The sequence below is a fragment of the Eutrigla gurnardus genome (assembly GCF_963514095.1).
Source record: "Eutrigla gurnardus genome assembly, chromosome: 1".
Lineage (NCBI taxonomy): Eukaryota > Metazoa > Chordata > Actinopteri > Perciformes > Triglidae > Eutrigla > Eutrigla gurnardus.
The window spans coordinates 35,987,634-36,014,035 of NC_139915.1; the positions used below are offsets into that span (position 1 = coordinate 35,987,634).

Below are 26,402 nucleotides of genomic sequence, written 5' to 3' on the forward strand. Positions count from 1 at the left end.
TTTGTCTTCTGACACCATGTAGGGAGTTGATTTGATGATTTTATGTGTATACGTGCATATTTTTATCTCATCTGTTTATTTGATTCCTTTTATCTTTCTATTCTGTACTTTTTATTGTGTTTTATCTTGTGCAGCACTTTGGAAAACCTTGTGTTTGTTAAAATGGGATCTAAATAAAGTGGATTGGAATGGATTGGATATGTAATCACAGCGTGTGAAAAATGAGCTTCACGTTCGGTGTGAACACGACTTCAGAGCTAAAGACGACGCAGAGACACTGATGATCCAGACCAGACTGATGATCCAGACCCGACTCCAAACCCAGGATAAAGAGGTTCAGTGAATGTGGTGTTGAAGGTGTGGAGGTGGATCAGTTTGTCAGAGGAGACTTTGTAGAAGGTCAGAGTGCCAGCAGGACAGTCCAAGTACACTGCTAGCACACCAGAGGAGGAGGAGGAGAAGGAGGGGGAGGAGGAGATGCGTGTTTGTTCGTTGTTGTACCAGACATAGTAACCACCATCATAACAACTCAGACTCCAGGACTGATCATTCCATCCAAACAGAGAGTCGTTTCCTCTCCTCTTGATTCCTCTGTAACTCACTGATATATAAACCTCTCCTCTCCACTGGACCTCCCAGTAACAGCGACCAGTCAGACCGTCTCTACACAGCAGCTGAGGACATGAGACAAATCTGTCTGGATGATCTGGATATGACTGGTCGTCGTCCACATGTGTCACCTTCCTGTTGTTGTCGTCCAGTTTGAGTTTTCTGCTGACTGTGTTTGTGTCCAGTTCCAGTTCACAGACATCTGATGGAGAGAACAAACACAATGCAGCTAAAGGTTCATCTCTGTCTCCCACTAAACTACGTCCCCATACAACTCATCTCCACTCTCTATTACGTTTCCAGGGAAACAACGTGTTTTCTGGACCCAACGGTCAACGTTTGAAACCGTCTGAAAAAACCTTAACGAACAAAACAAAAACGCTACAAAACGACATCGTTGGTAGTAAAAATATCACAGTTGGGCCTAAAATGAGTAAAGATTGAAACCAGACCAAACTGTGGTCTGGTCTGTGGACTAATGTGAGCTACTATGGTAGAGCTCTGGGGGACCACAGACCCAGGAGACAACATCTGGGTCCTCCATTTAGGATTCAGGGACGTCAGGACGTCAGGAGGACCATCTCAACGCTGAGACGCTTTAGAGACACAGAGTCTCAGGAACTTCTCTCTTCACTTCAAATATTTAAACTCACACAAACACCACAACAACGGGAATGTTGGGTATTCGCCTCCGTTGCCGTCCGGCAGGAATTGGCGTCCGTTTGCGTCTCTCCGTTGACTTTGTGTGAAATTGAAGGTGAAAATGTGGCGTTTGGTGTGAACACAACACGACGTCTTTACAGCCACGAAGAAACAAACGCTACGTCCTGATTAGAATCGGATTTCAGTCATGAACACGTTCAAATCTGGAGCAGCTGAGTTACTGAAGACATACTCACACTTCCTCAGACCAGGTCTCAGTCTCTGCTGTCCCCCATGGTCCACCCTGCAGGAAGACATGCAAACACCAGTAAACATGAAGCCCAGCTCCTCAGTCAGAGACTGTTGTCCATCTGTCCTCACCTGAGAGTCCAGTCTGATGTCTGTCCAGCTGTCCTCACCTGAGTGTCCAGTCTGATGTCTGTCCATCTGTCCTCACCTGAGAGTCCAGTCTGATGTCTGTCCATCTGTCCTCACCTGAGTGTCCAGTCTGATGTCTGTCATTCTGTCCTCACCTGAGTGTCCAGTCTGATGTCTGTCCAGCTGTCCTCACCTGAGTGTCCCGTATGATGTCTGTCCATCTGTCCTCACCTGAGAGTATCCAGTCTGATGTCTGTCCATCTGTCCTCACCTGAGAGCCCAGTCTGATGTCTGACCATGTGTCCTCACCTGAGAGTGTCCAGTCTGATGTCTGTCCATCCGTCCTCAACTGAGAGTCCAGTCTGATGTCTGTCCACCTGTCCTCACCTGAGAGTGTCCAGTCTCATGTCTGTCCATCTGTCCTCACCTGAGAGAGTCCAGTCTGATGTCTGTCCATCTGTCCTCACCTGAGAGAGTCCAGTCTGATGTCTGTCCACCTGTCCTCACCTGAGAGAGTCCAGTCTCCAGTGTGGACCCTCCAGTCCAGCAGACAGCAGCTTGACTCCTGAGTCTCCTGGATGATTGTAGCTCAGGTCCAGCTGTCTCAGATAGGAGGGGTTGGAGTCCAGAGCTGAGGCCAGAGAAGAACAGCCGTCCTCTGTGATGAGACAACCTGACAGACTGAAGACACACACACTTCTGTCACTTCTGGGGACTTTTAAACTGAGAAAAAGTGATCATTCTCTGTTGTTGTGTTGATGTTGTACTGGGTGGGATAAGCGTGGCTGAGTGATGGACAGAGACGGATAGAGGAGGACGAGAAGTCAAGAAACAACAGTAGAACCAGTCTATGTGGTCTGTCTTCAGACCTGGTGTCCCAACAAAGATCTGGCTACTGATTTAAACCAACTAGCAAAGAAAACTGTAATTCAATAACATCTCAACTATGTTTGTTGTCAGTTTTCATATTGAACTGGAGGAATTAAGTAACATTATTCATTAAATAACAAGTATTCTGAGAATAAAGTCAAATACAAAACTTGGAGTCTCAGAACATATCAGACATTCATGTGTTCAACTGCTCTTTTAGAGCCGCCATGTGAACTTTAGCAAAAGTGTCTTTTCAGGAATAAGAGCAAAGAAGTGAATATTTGGTGCATGTAAACGGATCATTGGAAGCTTCATAGGTAAACTTCTCAAAGTCCTTGAGTCTGACCTGAGAGTTTCCAGTCCACAGTGTGGACTCTTCAGACCAGCAGACAGCAGCTCCAGTCCTGAATCCTGCAGGTCGTTGTTACTCAGGTCCAGGTCTCTTAGACTGGAGGACTGGGAGCTGAGAACTGAGGACAGACCTTCACAGCTTCTCTCTGAGAGGTTACAGCCACTGAGTCTGAAGAGGAATCAGAAATGTGTGATGAAACTAGAACAAACAACTGTTCGTCTCCTTGGAATTAACAATGAAAACTCCTCAGCAAGATCGAAAACAGGCTTTACAAAGACTTAACTTGTGTTTGTATTGCAGTCCTTCACAAGACCAACAAGAACATTTCATTCATTGACCTTTAAACTTAACCAGCAAGGATTTTATCAATGAAAAAAAAACTCATCCTAAAACCAGAAATAAATGTAAAATGTGGTAGAAAAGAATTCAATGTAACTTCTGTGGACACTGTTCCAACACTAACTTCACGTGTTCAAACATGATGAGAAAACTCTTTGTATTCCTTGAAAATCATTGATTCTTTTCATGTTTTACTAGATAGAATCTTATCATTCCAAGCAGAAAGTGAGTTCTTCTGCTGCGTTCACACCAAACCTGAAGTGATGTTTGAGTTTGACTGCAGGATGAATTGGTTTTATTTGTGGGATCATTTGTGTTTAGTCACGACACTCATGCTAGACACACCAGCGAGGAGGCGGGGCTTATCTCCATGTAGAACCAACCAGGGTTCCTCCATCACGGATGAAATAACCACTATTGCTGCTTTGTACATGTTGTGAAGTCCCAGATACACCAGGAAACCAAACGCCGTCCTGTCTGAGTTCATAGCCTCATGACGACAACAGCATTTAGAAACGCCAGCTGGATTTGTAAAACTATTCAAAGTTAGAACGGCAGGGGAAAGACAAACAAGACGTTTGGTTTCTTTAGTGATTTTGTTCTTCTGCTGTTAGATCGTTACCAGCAGAAACGGGTTTCATCAGCCATGGAAACAGATTAGTAGCAAAAGTGTCTTTTCAGGAATAAGAGCAAAGAAGTGAATATTTGGTGCATGTAAACGGATCATTGGAAGCTTCATAGGTAAACTTCTCAAAGTCTTGAGTCTGACCTGAGAGTTTCCAGTCCACAGTGTGGACTCTTCAGACCAGCAGACAGCAGCTCCAGTCCTGAATCCTGCAGGTGGTTGTTACTCAGGTCCAGGTCTCTTAGACTGGAGGACTGGGAGCTGAGAACTGAGGACAGACCTTCACAGCTTCTCTCTGAGAGGTTACAGCCACTGAGTCTGAAGAGGAATCAGAAATGTAGAATAAAAAACAGAACAAGTCTGGCTTACTTCGGTGCTAATCCCCTTCACTTTAATTATCAGACGGCTGACGGCAAGACACGGAATGTTAGCTTGTGTCTGGTTGTAGCATTTATTCACCGACAAACATGCGGTACCCACAATACACTGCTTCACACTGTACCACGCTGTAATCTAACCGATGACTTCATACTCACCGTCTCACTCTCTCTCTCTTTATACTTCAACGTACAGAGAGCCAACAGTGTTAATGCATTCAAAAGATGAATGTGTTAAATCCACAAATGAATCATCCCGCGTTAACACGTTCATTTTGATGCCCAAATATTTAAAGGTACAATATGTAAGAAATCTAAAGCAACTGGCCGTAAAATCCTCCTAATATGTCATAGAGACTCAGGAATAATGATCATATAACATACTGAACTCACCAACAACAACAGTACAGCCAAAATATTCACATTTAAAAAAATCTTTTGCGGACCGCAAATCCTGTTTATGTTTTGAAAACATCTTTTGGCACGTGGCGCCACCCACTGGCGTCTACAAATCATTGCAGTCAGTAGAGTCTCAGCTGCCGAGCAACCACGGGTTGCCAGTTTCGACTGAGCTACAATGGCGGAGGCAACGAAACCCAAAAGAGCTCGTTATGATTCACAAAAACGCCAAGATAAAAACCGAGGCAAAGCGAGGGTCTATATAGGGGATGCATTTGAACGGTGGAGACAGTAGAAAGCTGAGAGGAATTTGAAATCGGATGCAGAATTGGCTACTCTTCTCCTAGACGGGTAAGTTGAGCTTGGCTAACAAAGTTAGCATCATAGCTTGACGGGGATGGACATTTCGAATACTTTGAACTGTGGAGTAACAACGTTATTCATTTAGATCATAGAAACAAACGTTAGCAGCACAGCTAACGCTAGCAGCATTAGCACAGTCCTGTTACGGGCATCCGGCTGTCCAACCGCGGCCGGCCGGACAGCACAGCTAACGCTAGCAGCATTAGCATTGTCCTGTTACGAGCTGTGCTGCTAACGTTTGTTTCTATGATCCAAATGAGTAACGTTGTTACTCCGCTGTCCGGCTGCCTTCGGCACGTTTGGATACGCCAACAGCTCTGGCAACCTCGAGTCTGGAGGGGAGGGGGTGGAGGGGGAGGCGGATACGACTCGCCGCAGTGTTTTGAATTTGAGTGTAGTACCGTTTTTGGCCACATTCTTACATATAGCGCCTTTAAACATCAAACTGCAGAGAAAAGAGTTGGGTTTCCTTTAGTGATTTGTTCTTTTGGTGGAGCCGAATGAATTTGCACTTTGATATTTTATATTTTTGTCAATATTACTTTCAGGTTCTGATTATTGAAACAGTAAATCAGCAAGTACTCAGTACTTGAATAGTTTTTTCACTAAATACTTTTTTCCTCAAGTAACTATTTGGATGACTACTATTTATTATTTACTTTTTGCTGTTTGGAAAACCAATCAAATCATTCAGAATGCAGATAGAACCTTGTAATTCCATGGTGGTTTGTTGTATTTTGAATATAAAAACTATATTTACAGAGCTTTGCTGGAGGCTTGGACCACCGGCAGCAGCCTCAGAAGAGCCTCCTCTGAAGCAGAGTATTTCTTCAGGTCAAACACGTCCAGACGTTTTTCTGACGACAGTAAGATGAAGACCAGAGCTGACCAATCAGAAGGAGACAGTTCATCGTAGGAGAGATCTCCTGAAGTCATGTACCGTTGGATCTCCTCCACCAGAGAACGATCATTCAGTTCATTCAGACAGTGGAACAGATTGATGCTTCTCTCTGGAGACAGATCCTCATCAAGCTTCTCCTTGATGTACTGGACTGTTCCCTGATTGGTCTGTGAGCTACTTCCTGTTTGTGTCAGCAGACCTCGTAGGTGTTTCTGATTGGTCTCTAGTGACAGACCCAGAAGGAAGCGGAGGAACAGGTCCAGGTGTCCGTTTGGACTCTGTAAGGCCTTGTCCACAGCTCTCTGGTGCAGACGTGTTAGTTCAGGTTCGTCTCTGGTGACTTCAGACGCCCCGGAGGTTGTTGGTTCTTCTGCCATCAGATTGACACAAGACTTGATGAAGGTCAGATGGACATGAAGAGCAGCCAGAAACTCCTGAACACTCAGATGGACGAAGCAGAACACCTGGTCCTGGTACAGTCCTCTCTCCTCTCTGAAGACCTGTGTGAACACTCCTGAGTACACTGAGGCTGCTTTGATATCGATGCCACACTCTGTCAGGTCTGGTTCATAGAAGATCAGGTTTCCTTTCTGCAGCTGCTCAAAAGCCAGTTTTCCCAGAGACTCAATCATCTTCCCGGTCTCTGGACTCCAGTGTTGATCCGTCTCAGCTCCTCCATCATACTTGACGTTCTTCAGTTTGGACTGAACCACCAGGAAGTGGATGTACATGTCGGTCAGGGTCTTGGGCAGCTCCCCTCCCTCCCTGGTCTTCAACACGTCCTCCAGAACTGTAGCAGTGATCCAGCAGAAGACCGGGATGTGGCACATGATGTGGAGGCTCCGTGAGGTCTTGATGTGGGCCATGATCCTGTTGGCCTGCTTCTCATCTCTGAACCTCTTCCTGAAGTACTCCTCCTTCTGTGGGTCAGTGAACCCTCTGACCTCTGTCACCATGTCAACACACCCAGGAGGGATCTGATTGGCTGCTGCAGGTCTTGTGGTGATCCAGAGGCGAGCAGAGGGAAGCAGTTTCCCCCTGATGAGGTTTGTCAGCAGCACTTGGACTGAGGTGGACTCTGTAACATCAGTCAGGATCTCGTTGTTGAGGAAGTCCAGAGGAAGTCGACACTCGTCGAGACCGTCAAAGATGAACACAACCTGGAACCCTTCAAACCTGCAGATTCCTGCTTCTTTGGTTCCAGGGAAGAAGTGATGAAGGAGTTCCACCAAGCTGAACTTCTTCTCTTTCAGCAGGTTCAGCTCTCTGAAAGTGAATGGAAACGTGAACTGTATGTCCTGGTTGGCTTTGTCTTCAGCCCAGTCCAGAGTGAACTTCTGTGTTAACACTGTTTTCCCGATGCCAGCCACTCCCTTTGTCATCACTGTTCTGATTGGTTCATCCCTTCCAGGTGAGCCTTTAAAGATGTCTTCTTGTCTGATGGTTGTTTCTGGTCTGTCTGGTTTCCTGGATGCCGTTTCAATCTGTCTGACCTCATGTTGGTCATTGACCTCTGCAGTCCCTCCCTCTGTGACGTGGAGCTCCGTGTAGACCTGATTCAGGAGGGTTGGGTTTCCGGCTTTAGTGATGCCCTCAAACAAACACTGGAACTTCTTCTTGAGGTTAGACTTGAGTTTACGTTGGTACACTGCACCAGCGGTTCCTGGATAAACAACAAAGGAACCCAGTTAGTGGATCCTACAGACCCTTTTACAGTCTATGAACAAGCCATGTATTAGAGCCATGTATCCCTGTAGTCCTCAGTATGAGTGACTTATTTAATGATTAAATCAGAACTATTGGAGACAATATCAATCAGGTGCAACATAAAATACATAAAAGACTTTGACAAGACAAACAGAACTGAAGGATATAACCCTTTGAAATGCAGCTGCAAAGCTCCACGAGTCAGTCACTACAACCAGTGGTGGCCTTAGGCATCTGGGGGCCCGTTTCAATACTATGTATGAGGCCCTATCCCATGAAACATTTAATTACCCATATGTTTGCACCCATGCGTCTCTGATGCATTGAAACCTGAAAGGATGCAGCGGCCGCTACTTTCAAATTAAAAGCCCCCCGCTAAGAACCCAGTTCTAAACTCCGATAGGGTGCAATGTAACGCTCTTATTTTGAAGACACATTCGTTGTCTACATCGTTTCCTCCGCCGCAACAACTTCACTTGCAGAAGGATGCCAGAGAATTCACAGAGACGCTGGAGAAGTTTGTGATATTTTCATCCTGGATTTTTGAGATGAAGGAATTAAACACCTGTCCCAAATAAACGCCTCGTCTGTGAAGTGATTGAAACAAATGATTATTTGGTATTTTACGGTATGATAACTCCCGGCCCGGGGAGAGAGACACGCATCACAGTGCTCAGCTGCAGACACAGCAGAGAGGTGACGAGACGCGACGCATCATGACTGACAGGCATCAAGGCCACTCAGCGTTACCTGACCGCCCCGCCCCCAGATACTTCATTCACAAAAACAGGGCCTGTGGAAATGCAGGGAGGAGTCTCATACATTCACTTGCTCACCTGTCTTGCCAAATGCATTGCTTGTCTTTTTGTTGTTGAACAGATTGCAAAGTGGCACTTTTATTGTCTCTATTTTTGACCTTGATACAAGTTATGACACAGCTGCACTTTTATTGTCTCTATTTTTGACCTTGCTGTTATTTCACGTTATTGCGTTAGAGTTTAGATCCAGCATGATGTTACTTGATAATCCGGAGGCGCGGAGCGAGCGGGCGTCGGTCGGACAGTCTGATAACTGCACAGGTCCTTCACTCAACTAAATACAGAGAAATGTCCCACACAGTAACATTACAGAACCAAACAACAGTAACGTAGTAACTCTAACTGTCTTTGACAACTTATATGAGGAAAAAAATACCACAGCTGTACGTGGAGAAGCGTCCGTCCTCCCGCCTGTCCTGCCGACTCTTCCTCACATTTCTGCCTGAAAAACAGCGTCTGTCACCGGCAAAAAACCTTAACTCACCGAGTGTTTGTGATGGAAATGTATTTTCACCACAAACACAAACACCCGGTGAGTTCAAATCGACGGTTGTGGTGATCTGTTTTAAATAAATGTATTTATTGATTTTATTTTAAATAAATCACTGCGACTGTCAGCCCTCCCGACTTCAGGGAACTTTCCCCCAGCCTCCTTCCCGAGTGACAGAGTCAGACAGCGACCTGATGCCCATTATGGAATTATGTAGGCTACTTTAGCGAGAAAAACCTAACTTTGTCACTTTCCAGGATGTGTGACGCCAACGTCATCATCATGACGTGTACCATCGCGCCTCATTAGGAGCCTCACTTTCTGTGGGAATCACAGGTGATCGGCGGAGATGCTTCGCTCTGTGTGAATCACCATCTGTGGAGAATTGCCGAACCACCGCTCCTGAGATAATGCAGAGACGCTGTTTAAAAAGCCTACAGTTTCACCACAAGTTTCATTTATTCACTCTTTTTGTTTCTTTTGATCGGCCATCCCATCATGTTTGGGGGCCCCCCAGGCCGCCTATGACTACAACACATCACAATACAGCATCATAGAAAGAGACGGTATGATGACGTGTTGAAAATAGTACCGTTGGGTTTTCTAAATATCCTGGTAGACCGTAACCTAACCATTTAGTTCCTACGAGCTGAAAGTCACCAGTTAACACGGTCACTGGGTGAAGTGAAACACCTGTTTCTCTGAAACGGTCGTGATCCTGTCTGAACTCTGTAGAACTTGAGTGTTGGAATATCGATTCTGACATCCGAACATTAACAAACATTGAAGTTGTGTGCAGCCTATTAAGAGTTTGGAAATATGAAGTTCTTCATATTGAATCCTTCTCTTCTTTCCACCATGTTAAATCTGTTAAAATCCTCTTACCCATCAGCACACAGGCAGCCAGCTCCTCCTGCTTCATTCTCCTCAGGAAGTCCACTGTGATCTTCTGAAACGCCTCTCTGCTCCTCCTCCTCTGCTCTTCATCCTCACCGTCCAACAACTCCTCGTCCTCACTCTCCAAGCATTCTGGGTAATCTGGACTCAGGACCTTCTGGATCTTCTTCAGCTCGTTCTTCACAAAAGTGCAGATGTTCTCCTCCAGCAGCTGGAACAGAAGGATAAACTGAACATGAAGTCTAAAGAACCCAACATGGGATTCATGTGTGGGTCTGAGCAGCATGGAGACCACTAGAACCAGTTCAGCATTGAATCTGTAGTCGATGTGGTTAATAGTGAAAGGTGAGCTTGTACATGTACTCACCATAAATATGGAGTCCAGGTCTGTTTGATGCTGCCGGGTAAACGGAACCTCTGAGATCTGCTGAACTCTGTGGAGAAAACCAAGTTCAAAGAGTCACTAAAGCACAGACTGGAGATCACAAGTGGACGTTGTCATGGCGACGTCACCCGTTGGTTTGTGGACTACGGTTTTGAAGCCTCGGGTTCTGATGAACACAAGCGGCAGAGCGGCACCCTGAGCAGCAACCTTACTGGATCTGGATCCATGTGGATTCTGGTGTGAAGCTGCTAACAAAGTTAGCTTCATAATTCAAGGTCAACTTTACAGCTACGTGTTAAAGTCATCTTAGGATGCAGGAAAACCTCATTCAGGTCTTGGTCCAGATGGTGTACCTCCTGATAATAGACACCTCCTCGGGCATTATCAGTTACCTTAACACCTAAAATAAGAGTTTGCTGGATATAAAGTGTCTTACTTTACTACTCTACAACCTCCCTTGAGTGAGAGGAAGACGGTGCTCGAGTTTGGTGTCTGTTGGGTTGGAGTCTTTTTGTTCTTAGCTTAGCTTAGCTTAGCCTCCCCACTACTCTTCTTTGTCATTAGCCTTCGTGTTAGCCAAGTTAGCTTCTCTCTAACTCTTAAGGTTTCTCGGCGTCTATGAGTCTTTTCTTTCAGAAGGTTTTCTCCTCACTGTCTCTTTAAGGTTTGATTGTATATTTATTATTTTGTAGTTTAATCCCAGTTAAAAAACATTTAATTGGTCCTTTCTGTGAGAGTTTCAGTGAAACACGACACTGTCACTCTCTCACATCATCGTGGCTCAGAAGACCTGACGGGTTGCAGGATTCAGGGCTGGTGGACTCTGAGTTACTGTTTAAGGGGGCTGGTCTAGACCTGATTTATCCTCTAAGGAGAGTTCAGGTTCAGTTCTTACCTTCCATCAGCAGCTTGTTCAGCTTTAAATGTAATAGGGTGACGCATAGACCAGTCACTCTTCATGGACACACAGCTGGGTCCAGGTCCAGGTCCAGGTCCAGGTCCAGGTGAGTCTGGTCTCTGCTGCTGCATCCTGAGACAATAAATACACTTTAAGATTCTCACTAGTTAAGCTTCATTAATCAGTTTGCTTTGATTATATTGATGAGTCATGTTCTGAGAGTTGATGCTAGTGTCAGGATCAATACTTTGAATGGATCTGGGTCACATGAGACCACGTGGACATGTGAACACTCGTCTTAGTGCTACACTCACACTAGGAGCAGTGGACAACGTTTCCGTTGCATTAGAACTGCATGGGGTGACAATGATGGGAAAACGGAGTTATGACTCTTAAAAAACTTTACATTTTGGTTGCTAACTCTCCACTGGGCATCGGACGGTTCTGGCCTCCACGTAGTCCATTACCTCCTGGTAATAGACACGTCCTCGGGCATTATCAGTTACCTTAACACCTAAAATAAGAGTTTGCTGGATATAAAGTGTCTTACTTTACTACTCTACAACCTACCTTGAGTGAGAGGAAGACGGTGCTCGAGTTTGGTGTCTGTTGGTTTGGAGTCTTTTTGTTCTTAGCTTAGCTTAGCTTAGCCTCCCCACTACTCTTCTTTGTCATTAGCCTTCGTGTTAGCCAAGTTAGCTTCTCTCTAACTCTTAAGGTTTCTCGGCGTCTATGAGTCTTTTCTTTCAGAAGGTTTTCTCCTCACTGTCTCTTTAAGGTTTGATTGTATATTTATTATTTTGTAGTTTAATCCCAGTTAAAAAACATTTAATTGGTCCTTTCTGTGAGAGTTTCAGTGAAACACGACACTGTCACTCTCTCACATCATCGTGGCTCAGAAGACCTGACGGGTTGCAGGATTCAGGGCTGGTGGACTCTGAGTTACTGTTTAAGGGGGCTGGTCTAGACCTGATTTATCCTCTAAGGAGAGTTCAGGTTCAGTTCTTACCTTCCATCAGCAGCTTGCTCAGCTTTAAATGTAATAGGGTGACGCATAGACCAGTCACTCTTCATGGACACACAGCTGGGTCCAGGTCCAGGTCCAGGTCCAGGTCCAGGTCCAGGTCCAGGTGAGTCTGGTCTCTGCTGCTGCATCCTGAGACAATAAATACACTTTAAGATTCTCACTAGTTAAGCTTCATTAATCAGTTTGCTTTGATTATATTGATGAGTCATGTTCTGAGAGTTGATGCTAGTGTCAGGATCAATACTTTGAATGGATCTGGGTCACATGAGACCACGTGGACATGTGAACACTCGTCTTTGTGCTACACTCACACTAGGAGCAGTGGACAACGTTTCCGTTGCATTAGAACTGTATGGGGTGACAATGATGGGAAAACGGAGTTATGACTCTTAAAAAACTTTACATTTTGGTTGCTAACTCTCCACTGGGCATCGGACGGTTCTGGCCTCCACGTAGTCCATTACCTCCTGGTAATAGACACGTCCTCGGGCATTATCAGTTACCTTAACACCTAAAATAAGAGTTTGCTGGATATAAAGTGTCTTACTTTACTACTCTACAACCTCCCTTGAGTGAGAGGAAGACGGTGCTCGAGTTTGGTGTCTGTTGGTTTGGAGTCTTTTTGTTCTTAGCTTAGCTTAGCTTAGCCTCCCCACTACTCTTCTTTGTCATTAGCCTTGGTGTTAGCCAAGTTAGCTTCTCTCTAACTCTTAAGGTTTCTCGGCGTCTATGAGTCTTTTCTTTCAGAAGGTTTTCTCCTCACTGTCTCTTTAAGGTTTGATTGTATATTTATTATTTTGTAGTTTAATCCCAGTTAAAAACCATTTAACTGGTCCTTTCTGTGAGAGTTTCAGTGAAACACAACACTGTCACTCTCTCACATCATCGTGGCTCAGAAGACCTGACGGGTTGCAGGATTCAGGGCTGGTGGACTCTGAGTGACTGTTTAAGGGGGCTGGTCTAGACCTGATTTATCCTCTAAGGAGAGTTCAGGTTCAGTTCTTACCTTCCATCAGCAGCTTGTTCAGTTTTAAAATTAACAGGGCAACCCATAGACCGGTCACTCTTCATGGACACACAGCTCGGTCCAGGTCCAGGTCCAGGTCCAGGGGAGTCTGGTCTCTGCTGCTGCATCCTGATACAATACATTTAGATTTCAGATTCTCACTAGTTAAGCTTCATGAATCCGATAGAGAGAGCGAGAGAGCAGAACATTGTCTACCAGCATGAGACCAAGGAGTTAACTGGGCTAGTTGGCAGGCTAATGTTGCTAGCTATAGAGCTATCTGAGTATGTGCTAGTTATCTAGACAATCAGTGTTTAGACCGGGACCGACTGTATTTGCCATGAAGCCCTGTCTGACATCTGCAGGTAGTTTCTCCTTCCTGGTTTGATCCAGGAAGTCCCTGAATGCACCTTTCCCCGCTTAGAGAGCTTCCATGACTGTCCCAGATGACCCAAAGCATGCTGTCCCACATTAGCATCAGATTTGAGAAAGTGGGACGACTAGAGACCAACAAACCAAAACACATTCCAACAACTCGATGCATATTTTGTTGCTTGAATGAATCACAAACATGATTTGATCATTATTTATGACTGATTTATATCCTCAACATTCATTTAGTCAGAATCCTATACGTCACTGACAGCTTCTGATTGACATTAGCCCTGCCCCTTTTCTGTGACCCCGCCCCCTTGAAGCTGCGTCATTTCAGTCTAAACCTAGTAACCGTCCTGATGACTAGATTTAGTTGGAACAGGAAATAAAGGGACTGGAGATCAGGCGTGTCCCACATGAGCCCAGTTTTCTAGATGTGAGTCAAAAGCACAAACGGCTGGTGAACTCGATAACTTCACAGCTATGCAGCCGACGGAGTAAACAAGCAAACAAGAACCAGGACAAGAAGAGCTCGTCTTCCTTCCTAAATCACATTTCACATTTAACAACTCATATTTGTACTTTCTACTCATCACATTTTCAAAACAGGCTTGTTACTTTAGTTTTAATACATTTGAGGGGAATCAACGATTATTTATTTTCTCATTAATTTGACGAGAGTTTCAGTTGGTCTTGTCAACAAACAGCCAGTAGAATTGTCCTTCATAGTGATACTTTTTACTTCCGGATGTCAGAGCCAGTACTTTTACACTTTGACTTGAGTAAAGAAGTAGAACCAGTACTTCTACTTGAGTACAGGACGTGTGTACTTCATGGTATCTCCACACATCCAGCCAGCGTTACACAAGAACAGGTCTCCGGTAAACCAGCACCAACGTGATCCGCATCACGGAGCCACAAGCAGCCCACATATCAATCATCACAAGTTCCCATCGGCTGTCGTCAGCTTACCTCAGGCCGCCGTCGACAGGTGATCACAGACAGCAAGGGCTTCAGTCTTCACATGAATATATGAGGCTGGTTCCAGATGAGCCGCGCCTCGTTGGGGAAGTAGATGTGATCAACAGGAGGCGGAGAGAAACGCTGCAGTCTAACCAGACAAACAGCTACTTCCTGTTCCATGGGACGGGGACCTGTAGCCTACTTGTGCTACATGTGAGAAGTTTCCTTTTCGTTTTCTCCCATCCACGTACTGTTTTAATTTGCCCAGCAGAGGTCGCTGTTCTCCCTCCTGTATATCTTGTCATGGTTTTGAGGAGATTTGTTGTTACGTTGAAATGTTTTCCTTCCCATTTAAATAGCTCTGTCACATCCTGTGATATTAAAATGATGTGTTTATGTGTTTTATGTATTTTGGGGTAACACACTGCCGCCTTGTATGGTGAGGGAACAGAGGTACAGAGAAAGAAGGAACGGCAAAGAATGTGTGTTCATGTCTTCTGCAGAAAATCAATGTGGGAAAACAAGTTGAATGGATGATTGTGAAACAGGAGCCAGTACTATTTCAGACCATGGTCCCATTTCTATGTCAGTCCAGTTGAACAGGAAGAGGAAGTCCACTCTCTGGAGACTGAACTCAAACATTCTCAATAACCAAGTTATTAAAAGTTCCAGTTGCTCCTCTGATGTTTTCTCATTAAACTCATGATTGCATTGTTTGATGAGCATCTCTTCCAGATGTTCTACAGAAATACGGTTGGCTGTGACAACTGAGCAACCAGTCTTAATTCTGTTGCTGTCTCCACCACGAAGTGGTCCATTGATTACCCAGCCGACTCTTGTTCGGACTGCATATGGTCCTTCCTCTTGGCTGTTAATCACCTCCCATGGTTCCATCACCTTTGGTGCATCGGTCCCAATGAGCAAATCAACATCTGCATCCACATCATGAAGCTTGATATGTGTCGACAGGTAAGACCATTTTGCCACATCTTCCTGACGTGGAATATTTGACTTTGAGACTGGCATTATCTTTTGCGTCAAAACATTGGGCAGCTCAATAAAGTCATTAGTGTCAAGGCCAGACACTTCCAAACCAGACAATACAGTGGTGCTAACAATCTTCTTTTGACCCATTGTTCTCAATAAGATGTTAGCTGGTTTGCCCTTTAACCCCAGTCTCTTTGCCAAATTCGCAGTACAGAAAGTTCCTGAACTCCCAGGATCCAAAAATGCATGTTTGCACAACTTTATGACTTCTTTGACTTTTAACCTGAACTGCCACAATGGAGAAGACAGCAGTATCCTCGTCACCGGCCCCAATATGACCACATGTCTGAGACTGTCCAGATAAAATGCTCAGCGAGGAGCTCACAGGTTCCTGTGCTTCTTGGAAGGATGTTCTTATATCCTTTCGCTCGATGTGAAGGACTGATGGATGCTTCTGATGACACACACTACAATCCAAGCGACTCCTACAGTCTTTGCTTGTGTGACCAACCTTTAAGCAGCCAAAACAAATTCCATTTTCTTTTATGAAACTTATCTTGTCCCGTTGCATCTTCAACTTAAAGTGATTGCATGTATCTAAAGAGTGACTATTTTGTCGGCAAAATAAACAGCATTTGAGGTTGCTTTGGGCAGAAGAGGACTTGATCCTCTTATCCATGTTGCTTTTATTTCCTTCTTTAACTGCAGTGACACTGGTGGCAAAAGTGCTCTCCTTTCTCCTTTGCTTTGTATGAGCAGCATTGGAGGCCTTGCTGCAGCTAATCAATTGTAAATCATGAATATTGCCAAAAAGTGGGTCAGAGACTATTTTGACTTGTTTCTCCACAAAGGTCACAAGGTCAGTGAATACTGGTCTGACTCCCCTTTCCTCCTGCAGATCACATGCAACATTTCTCCATTTTTCCCTTAGCTTATACGGAAGTTTCATCACAATGTTTCTGAGGTTGGATGGCATGTCCAACTCCTTCATGTAGATGATTTGCTGTGTTAAATTGCAGCAACCTCGAAGAAACAGAGAAAATGATTGCAGTGCTTCAACATCTTCTGGCTTTATGAGAGGCCAGTTAAGAATTTTGTCCATGTAAGCAGAAGCAATTTTGTACTCGTTGCCAAAATGTTCAGCAAGAAGGTATTTAGCTCTTTGGTATCCTTGAGCAGGGGGTAGATGCTGACAACTCCTTACCAGTTCTCTTGGCTGCCCCCTGGTGTATTGCTCCAGAAAATTCAAGCAGTCACTCAAGTTATTTGTCTTTTGTTCCACACAGTTTTCAAAGGCTCTAATAAAGGACTGAAACTGAAGAGGATCGCCATCAAACACAAGAATATTACTTGTTGGCAGAGCAGATGTTACATTTTGTTGAACCAACAATGCAGTGATGTCATTCTGTCTTTGCATGATGTTCACAATATCATTCTGGGTGTTATCATTGGATACTGCGTTCAGATATGATTCATGTCCTGTCTGTTGATCATCATGATCCACTTGTGCTGTTTGTGCTTGGCTGCTATTTAACACTGATCTGTTGTCCCTTTGTGTTAATGCAGATCGTTGTTTAGGCCTGACAGTCACAGCCTGGGTCGCAGGATGAGACTCATTCAGAGCATCCTTCGTATCCCTCTTTTCTGGAACAAAGCGATCAGCATCGGGATTCAGTTGGCTTATTCTTTGAGTGCTGTTCCTTTCAAAATATGAATTCATTCCATCCGAACCTGTAGAACCACACTTTGAATTCATCTCCAGCACATGAAGTTTTGCATTGGCTTCAGCAAGTTCAGTTTCCATAGCCAACTGTTCCTTTTCCCGTTTTATTTCCTCCTCTCTGGCTTCCAGTAAATGTTTCCTTTTTAATGCTGCAATGCGCTCCATAAGTGCGGCTTTATCTGCTTCTACTTTTATCCTCACAGATGAGGTGGATGACACTCTGGATGACTGAGTGTGTGATCTGGGATGATTCTCCTTTAAACATGAGATGTTAGAAACACTGTCCTCAGGATTAATTTCATCAGAAAGCACACTTTGGTTGTCAGGAGGTTCTGTTTCATTGTCATTTGATTGCACATATGGGTGACCAGCTTCAGATAACCAACTCTTCACCTTTTCAGTGAAATCACACAACTTGATCCTTTTTTCTTGAAAATATTCAGTTTGCCTCTCAGATTCACCCTTTGGCAAACCCAGATTTATGACATCTTCGTGCATATCATTAGCTTCATCATGACACTTAATGAGCTTAGTTAAGCAAGATTGCACAGGTTTCACATTATCAGTGGATTCCATCAAGACACGTATTTGTTCCATGTACTTCTTAGCCTGTTTGCATTTTAAAGACCTCTTTTCTTGGCACGTTTGAATATAAAATGCCAAACCTTTCATCGTAAACTTGACGCTCCGTTTTTCAGGTGGCAAAGACGGAGCGTCACTCTTTGTTTTTGATGCGACGTCGGACATTGTCTCTTTGTCTCAAACCCTTTTGAACCCGCTTTGCTTTCCACACTCTTTATTTCCAGTGATCACAATACGGATAAACATGATTTGTTGCATAGGCAGACTTTGCACCACGGCTTTATGAATGAATCTCCGGCGTGGCTATTGCGCAATCACTTTGCGCATCATCCAAACTCCGACAACTTCTTATAACTCCCAATATTCATCAATCTTCAGTGAAACAATGATTCCAGCACTCCAATAGTTAAGCCGTTTTCCAATACAGCATCCAGATGAATATTTTCACATACCGATGATGTTGGGTAGTTTTGTGCGATGTCCGTTCTTCAATCCCGACGGTCTTTCCACATGACGAGCAAACAATCTTCTTCCACATGCGAGTAGGCTACTACAAACTTCCAAAAGGTTCATCAACAAAAAATGTCCACTTCAAGGGCGGTTTTTTACTTTGTGTAGTGGCGGATTTATTCTAAATAATGTCCTTTGTCCAAATAAAAAACATTATCAACAAATTCTAAATCAAAAAGCCACTGAGGCACTGAAAAAAGTGAATCTTACGCAGGTTGTGTGTGACAAAACGGTTTTCCAGCCATTGGGTACGGTTTTGAGGTTTATTTGTCTATTTGGGTGGCAAACAATTGACAACGCCATCTGTGTCTTTTTGCCCTGTCACCCTGGTAAAAAACCATGAACCCTTCCCAGTGCCTGTCTCCACCCCCTGCCTAGTCATATATATAGATTCACCCGTGCCAGTGCCTTCAAAACAAAAGCCTAATCAAATATTCAAAAATCACAAAAACAATGCTACTAATATTGTAATCAAACTAATTAACTAACTTATACTCATCAAGACATTAACAAAATAAATAAATGGTGAAATTATATTACAAATAAATGAATAGCTCCAACACAAGTTATTAAAGATACCTTGAAAAGTGAAATTAAAATGGATTTGGAAAATAATGATGATGAAGAAGTGACTCCAGCTATTCTCTGGGATGCACTAAAAGCGGTGATCAGGGGTCAAATAATAGCCATCTCCTCATATGAGAAGACAATTAGAGAAGAAAAAGTTAGAACATGAGAAGAGGACTTGAAGAGACGACAGAACCAACATGCAAAGTCTCCCCAAGATGACAACAAACATAAGATTATACAATGAAAAAAAGAAATAGATGAAATAAATACTCAGGAAATCCAAAGAAAACTCCTTTTCACAAAGCAACAATACTATGAAGTCGGTGGGAAATCACTGAAACTTCTATCATAGAAGTTAAGAAAACAACAAGCGGATAGAACTAAACACAAAAGAAGAAATTCTGCAACAAAAGAAATAGAAAAGATGACTTCCGGTGACGCAATGTACGTGCTTGCAGCATAGCAGCCGAGCTCCGCTGGACAATATAACAGATTAGAGTGACAACAATAATATTTTGATGCCGAAACGCTAAAAAGACATTCATGAAGCATGAGTTCCTCCGCCGGCCAAAGGAGACAGGACAAACCCGACCCTTCACGAGGAAAAGTGGAGAATAAGCCGAATCAACCGAGCCCACCTAGCAAAAACATGGCTAGTAGCAACATGTGTCCGTCTCCGCCTGATAAATCGATACTGGAGGAGTTGAAGAGACTCCGAGAAGAAAACCAAGACGGACACAACCACACCAAATTGGCCCTTGGCCGTGTTGAACAAACTGTTTCGGACATAAAAGACCAACTGATGGAACACGAAGAAAGAATGGGAAGAATGGAGGAGAGAATTGGGGCGGCCAAGGATGCGGAGATACGCCACCACAGGGCACTGAGATACCTGCTGCACCGGGATATTGAACTCTCGGCAAAATGCGACGACATGCAAAACAGGCTGAGAAGAAACAACATCAGGATCTTTCAAATCCCGGAAGACAGTGAAGGTAAAGATATGGCTGGATTTATTAAAGACCTGCTCCAGAAGGTAATTAAATTACCACCAGACCAGGACATTAAGATTGAAAGAGCACATCGCTCTCTTGTGGCCAAACCCAGAGAAGCTACAGCCCCCCCAAGATCGATCATAGTGAGATTTTTGGATGCAGCAGTGAAGGACACAATCATCAAGCAGGCATGGAGCCAGGGTCCAGTCCTCTTTCAAGGAAAGCGGATCTACTTTGATCAGGACTATTCCCCCGACCTACAGCAGAAACGGATGAGGGTACACGAAGTTATCAAGCAACTTAAAAAGAAAGACATACAGGCGAGATGTCTATACCCAGCCCAATTACGCATCAAGTTGAAGACCTTTACATCACTAACAGGTGCCGCGACGCTGCTGAGAGAGCTGGGGGTTAACGTGCGCTACGAGGAGAGGGAGCGCATCGAGGAAGAACTGAAGGATGGATGGAGGAGCCAAGAAGGGAGAAAAAGGAGAGCGTTTCTGTCAGCAGCTGACTTTAAGGCCCTTCTGCAGGAGAAAGATTGAAGTGACTATGTCATTAGGATGGATAAGAAAAACAAAAAACTTGTGTCAACCAAATCGGTGGTAAGATTGACAACCACACATTAGGTTATGCAACTAACGGGCTGCTACCACAAAAAAAAAAAACACAAGCGTCAATAGATTATCTTTTTTTTTTTCAAACATATATTGTTGTCACATAATAAGGTTATGTGTTAGTCCAAGGAGGCTATGCTTGAATATATGAGTGGATTACACTCATCTGGACCTCTTTTACACTTTAATGTAATATTGGTCACACTCGCACTTTTTGTGCTTTTGTCCACAGAGAGGGTAGGTCACACCTCTCTGCCCCAACATCACCGGGGATCTGACGCAGTTTTAGTTCAGTTCCAGCGTCAGATTGATGAAGTGGAAGGTCAGTTTTGTGTTATCTATATTGTTCTTTATTCTTTGTTTTTCCTGACATATCCTACAGACAATGTTTTGTTAGTGATTAGACTTATTTTGTTAAAACAGGTAGAGAGCTATATCACAAGACCATACGAGGATCATGGCTGAGTTGAATTTCATAAGCTACAATATAAGAGGAATTAATAACCCAATCAAAAGGAAAAAAATATTGGGACAATTAAAGAAATTGCATTGTTCTGTTGCTCTAATCCAGGAAACGCACTTGTCGCAGTCTGAGCATTTAAAACTGAAGAGAGAATGGGTTGATCAGGTCTACAGCGCATCATGTGGGAGGAAAAAGAAGAGAGGGGTTGCAATACTGTTTAATAAATCTGTGTACTATAACAATGAGAAAGTTTTTCAAGATGATGAAGGTCGATATGTTATGGTGATAGGCACAATTGGAGGGAAGAAGATAACTATACTTAATATATACGCCCCAAATGAAGACTGTCCTCATTTTTTTAAAAGATAGCAACCTTAGTGGCAGATAAAAGTGAGGGGGTTATAATAGTGGGAGGCGACTTTAACTGCACCTTGGATTCAAAATTGGACAGGTTACCTGCAACAAGAAAACCTCAATCCAAAATGTCCAAGGGGTTATCAGATATGATGAAGGAATTGGGTCTAGTGGACATCTGGCGACAACTCCACCCTAATGAGAGAGACTTTACCTACATGTCTCATGTACATGGGAGCTATTCAAGGATAGACCTCTTTTGTATATCAAAAACTGAACTATATAGAATAAAAGACAGCACACTTGAACCAATCTCTATCTCAGATCACGGCCCTGTGGCCATGAAAATTAACTTAGGAGTAGACAGCCACTTTAGATATTGGAGACTTAATGTTTCATTATTAACAGATATGAATATTAGACAGGAATTAAAAGAAGCTTTGACTGAGTACTTCATTATAAATGATGATGGTAATGTCTCCCCCTCGGTTGTATGGGATGCCAGTAAAGCCACGATGAGAGGAAAGATTATTTCTATAGGATCTAGAATTAAGAAACAAAGACTCGCTAAACAACAAGGATTGGAAGCTGAAATAAAAAAATTAACAAGAGAACACAAACAATTTGGAGAGAAAGACATTCTTAAAAAATTAAAGGAAGTTAGACAACAATTGGATGAGGTTCTGACATATAAGGCAGAGGGAGCTCTGAGATATACTAATAGAAAGTATTATGAGATGGGGAATAAAGCTAGCAGGCTATTGGCCTTTCAGCTCAGAAAAGCCCAATCTAACCGTGCAGTTCCCAAAATTAGGAACCCTGAAACCAATCAGGTTGAGACCGAACTCACAAAAATATCAGACTCATTTGCCACGTATTACAAACAACTATATAAGGCTGAAGAACTAGAACTTAAGGAAGAAAAAACATCAGAATTTTTAAGATCCCTTAAAATGAATAAAATATCAAATGAAGAGGCAGAACTTCTAATAAAACCCATTACAGAAAGTGAAATTAAAGAAAACATTACTAAACTTAAAAACAACAAAACACCAGGAACAGATGGTTTCTCTGGAGAATACTATAAAATATTTGTGAATGAGCTCACACCCCCATATTGTGTAAATTATATAATTATGTTTTAAAATCAGGAGACCCCCCAAATTCATGGTCGGAAACCATATTAACAGTGATTCATAAGGAAGGAAAGGACCCCCTTCTGTGCACTAGTTATCGCCCAATAAGTTTACTTTGTGTAGATTATAAAATCCTCACCTCGATAATAACCACTAGAATCCAAAAAAACATAAAAAAATTAATAGAACCAGACCAGACAGGATTTATATTAGGACGTCAAGGAACAAACAATATAAGGAGAGCCCTGAATTTGCAGGCAATAGCGGCAAGGGACAAACAATCATCAATGCTTCTCGGCCTAGACGCCGAGAAAGCATTTGATCGAGTAGATTGGGTTTTTCTGAAGCAGACACTGATAGAAATGGGCTTTGGGAGGGAATTTGTAGCCTGGATAAATCTATTATATAAAGAGCCCAGCTCCAAAGTTAGAGTTAATGGTCATTGTTCTAGCTTTTTTAGGATAGAACGAGGGGTGAGACAGGGAGACTCATTGTCACCCATCCTGTTTACTCTTAGTATTGAACCTCTGGCAGAGGCGATACGCCAAAATGTACAGATTCAAGGGATAACGGACGAAGGAGGTTCAGTTCATAAGATAGCTTTATTCGCAGATGATGTTTTGCTTTTTGTAAAAAATCCACTTTCTTCCATCCCTGCACTTATGAACTGCCTACATAAATATGGGTCACTGTCTGGATACAAAATCAATGAAAATAAATCAGAAGCCATGATGATTTCAGGTACCTGGCCTACACAGCTGAATAGTACTGTCTCTTTTCGCTGGTCCAAACAAGGATTTAGATATTTGGGAATAAGGATTACACCCAACCCCACTCAACTGTTTGAGGCAAATTACAACAAATTAATTAAACAAATAAAAAATGATGTGACACGCTGGGAAGTCCTACCCCTGTCTTTAATCGGCAGAATAGAGACGGTAAAAATGAACCTATTACCCAGACTTCTTTTTTTGTTTCAATCCCTCCCTATTAGAGTGCCCGTTTCTACCTTAAAAATGTTAGATAAACTAATTTTAACATTTATATGGCAAAAGAAGAGACCGAGGGTAAGATTAAAATCTCTTCAACTATCCAAAGACAAGGGAGGTTTGGGTCTACCAAACCTCAAAAGTTATTACTGGGCTGCACAAATAAATGCAATAGTGGCATGGCTCAGAAACGACCGAGAGGCAATATGGACCAAGATAGAACAAGACTCTGTTAAGGGCGCTTCCTTATCAGTACTCCCATTTATGGATATAAAGTCAGTCAATAAAATTAAAATAAAGAATGAATGGATAAAACACACTCTGAAAGTCTGGACAATAGTAAAAAAAATGCTCGGTGGACACATGTCAATTTCAAGAGCCATGTTGATAGTAGGAAATATAGAATTCCCACCTTCCCTGTGGGATAGCGGGTTTAGAATGTGGGCCGACAAAGGTCTCCGTACAATTAATCAACTTTTCAGAGGAACAGAATTTAAATCATTTTCTCAACTTCAAGAACAATTTGACCTCCCATCGAAGGATATATACAGATACCTTCAGATAAGACATTATGTTACAAACCATAAGGAAAAGGAAATGGTTAGTAAAAACCCAAATGAAATAGAAGAATACTTTATTAGTGTTTTAGAGAAACATTTCCCAACAAAAAAACACTTATCTAATATTTATAAAAGGCTAGCAACGAGCGCTTTACAAAACACGGAGTACATTAAAGAAAAATGGGAATTGGAACTGAATGTTATAATTGAAGATTCTACATGGGAGGACATATGGGCAGGCTGCCATAAGGGAATTAATAGTCAATTATGGAAAGAGTTTGACTGGAAGGTAAAGATAAGATTTTTTAATACTCCTCTTGTTATCTCTTCATATGTGAAAAACTCTAATTTGGCACTATGTTGGCGAAAATGTGGAAATATTGGTGACACCACACACATCTTCTGGGACTGTCCAGTACTGCAAGGATTCTGGGGTGATATTAAAAAGGAAATCGATACTATCCTGGATATAGATGTTACTCTAGAACCAACGTTATTTTTGCTGGGAGCTATACCCAAAGATATATACAATGCAGACCAACGATTTTGCACTGAGGATTCTCTTACTGGTAGCGAAGAAAATGATTACAGTGAACTGGAAAGAGGTAAAACCACCAACTATAGGTCAATGGACCCAGAGACTGAAAAATGTATATATGATGGAGCGAATGACAGCTACTCTCCAGCTCACAAGGGACACTTTCATGCAAAGATGGACTTGTATTTCAAGATACCTGGGTGTATAATAATGGGAATATGCGACGGAGTAATTTTGGGAGTTCCTCTTTGGAGAACCATGCTCAGCTACTATCTATAGATATCTGCTTTCCTACCTATTAATGTCAGGGTTGTTACTAATGTTTATATCATGACTATGTATATTTTCCCATTTACATTACCTTTCATTCTCTTGTACAGTCTAACATGCATTTTCAAAGTCATATGTCAGGACATGTTTTGTAAAATGGTTAAAATGTCTAAATAAAAAGATAAAAAAAAAAAAAAAAGAAATAGAAACTTGTCCAGAGAAAGTTAAACAACGCTTTCCAAACTACTATCAAACATTCTATTCCCAACCAGACGAGCAACGCCAACCAGAAGAGCAATGCTGACATCGCTAAAAGAGCTCGGTACCGACGCAAAGAGGGAAAAATACAAGCAACATGGTCGTCCAACTGCAAAGTCTACATAAAGCTAAATGGTGCACCTGAGCAGACACAAGTGCTAATGGTCAGGAGCTTAAAGGATTTGGAAACATTTGCATAGTTTGTGGTTTGCTGATCTACATGTTTTTGTGTTTTTACTATGGGTTTTTATTTTTATTTTTTAGAGTTGACATCTATTCTGCAAATCCTTACTAACTTTAAATGTCTATCAAACTTCCCAAAAAAGGACTCAAAGTTGCCCACTTAAACATCTGTAGTCTGAAAAACAAGGTAACTGAGTTGAGTAAAATAATGTTGAAAATGATCTACATATAGTAGCGATTTCTGAAACTCATTTGGACGATTCAATTGACAATACTGAGGTATTTATACAAGGTTACAATATAATTAGACTTGATAGAAACAGATACGGGGGAGGAGGAGCCTTTTATGTACAAGACCACATTCCAATAAAACAAAGAGGAGATCTGGACTTGACAGATGTAGATCAATCTGGATCCAGGTTCACTTGCCACATCTAAAGCCATTACTAATCTGCTGCTGCTGTAGACCACCTTCCTCGGATGCAGCATATCTTGAAAAAATCTGTGCAATGCTTCAGAATGTTTCTGACACAGACAGAGAAATGTATTTCTTAGGAGACTTAAATATAGACTGGCTCTCAAAAAACTGCCCTATGAAAAGAAAGCTTAATGACACTGCCACCGTATGTAACCTAGCTCAAATGATAAATCTACCAACCAGAATAAATATCAACAATGCAGGTGTATTGTCTTCAACTTGCATAGATCATCTTTTTACTAATTCAGGAGATAAATGCTCAAAGATCGTTTCAGTGCCAATTGGATTTAGTGATCATAACATGATTGCTATGCAAGAAAAGTGAAAGTCCCCAAAGTTGGACCTAAAATGATATAGAAGAGACTCTACAAACATTTCTGTGATAATGCCTTTATTGAAGACGTACAGAACATACAGTGGGACCGTGTATTTGAGTCAAAGCATACTGAAGCAGCTCTGCATGAATTTATGAAGTCATTTCCCTCTGTCTGTGATAAGCCCTACTCGTCACATACTGACGATTGGTCATATCCCCTTTGCGTCACTGTCGGACGCAGAGGGGACTCTGCGTCCGACAGTGACGCAAAGGGGATATGACCATGGAGTTGGATTATAAACAAACAAATAAATGAATAGGAAGACATATTTTCCTTCAGGCAATCATTTATCGTGCATGGTGCATCACTTTGGCCAACACAGTCTCATCCCTACTCGTCACATACTGCAAGGGGATTAGCCAACGTGCGGGTTGCTTGACTGTATTTTTTT

The 26,402-nt window shown here is 42.7% G+C and overlaps 1 protein-coding gene across 1 annotated transcript in view; it reads right to left on the reverse strand.

Moving 5' to 3' along the window:
- The window catches only part of LOC311018579 (uncharacterized protein), a 722,019-nt gene that overhangs the window by 408,404 nt on the left and 287,213 nt on the right, over positions 1 to 26,402 (reverse strand). Inside the window, exons 20-22 of the mRNA XM_084017608.1 lie at positions 13,084 to 13,212; positions 12,060 to 12,206; positions 11,048 to 11,182 (exon numbers count right to left, since the gene is read on the reverse strand). Of these exons, the coding sequence (XP_083873734.1) occupies positions 11,048 to 11,182; positions 12,060 to 12,206; positions 13,084 to 13,212 (411 nt within the window). The remainder of the gene's footprint in view (positions 1 to 11,047; positions 11,183 to 12,059; positions 12,207 to 13,083; positions 13,213 to 26,402) is intronic.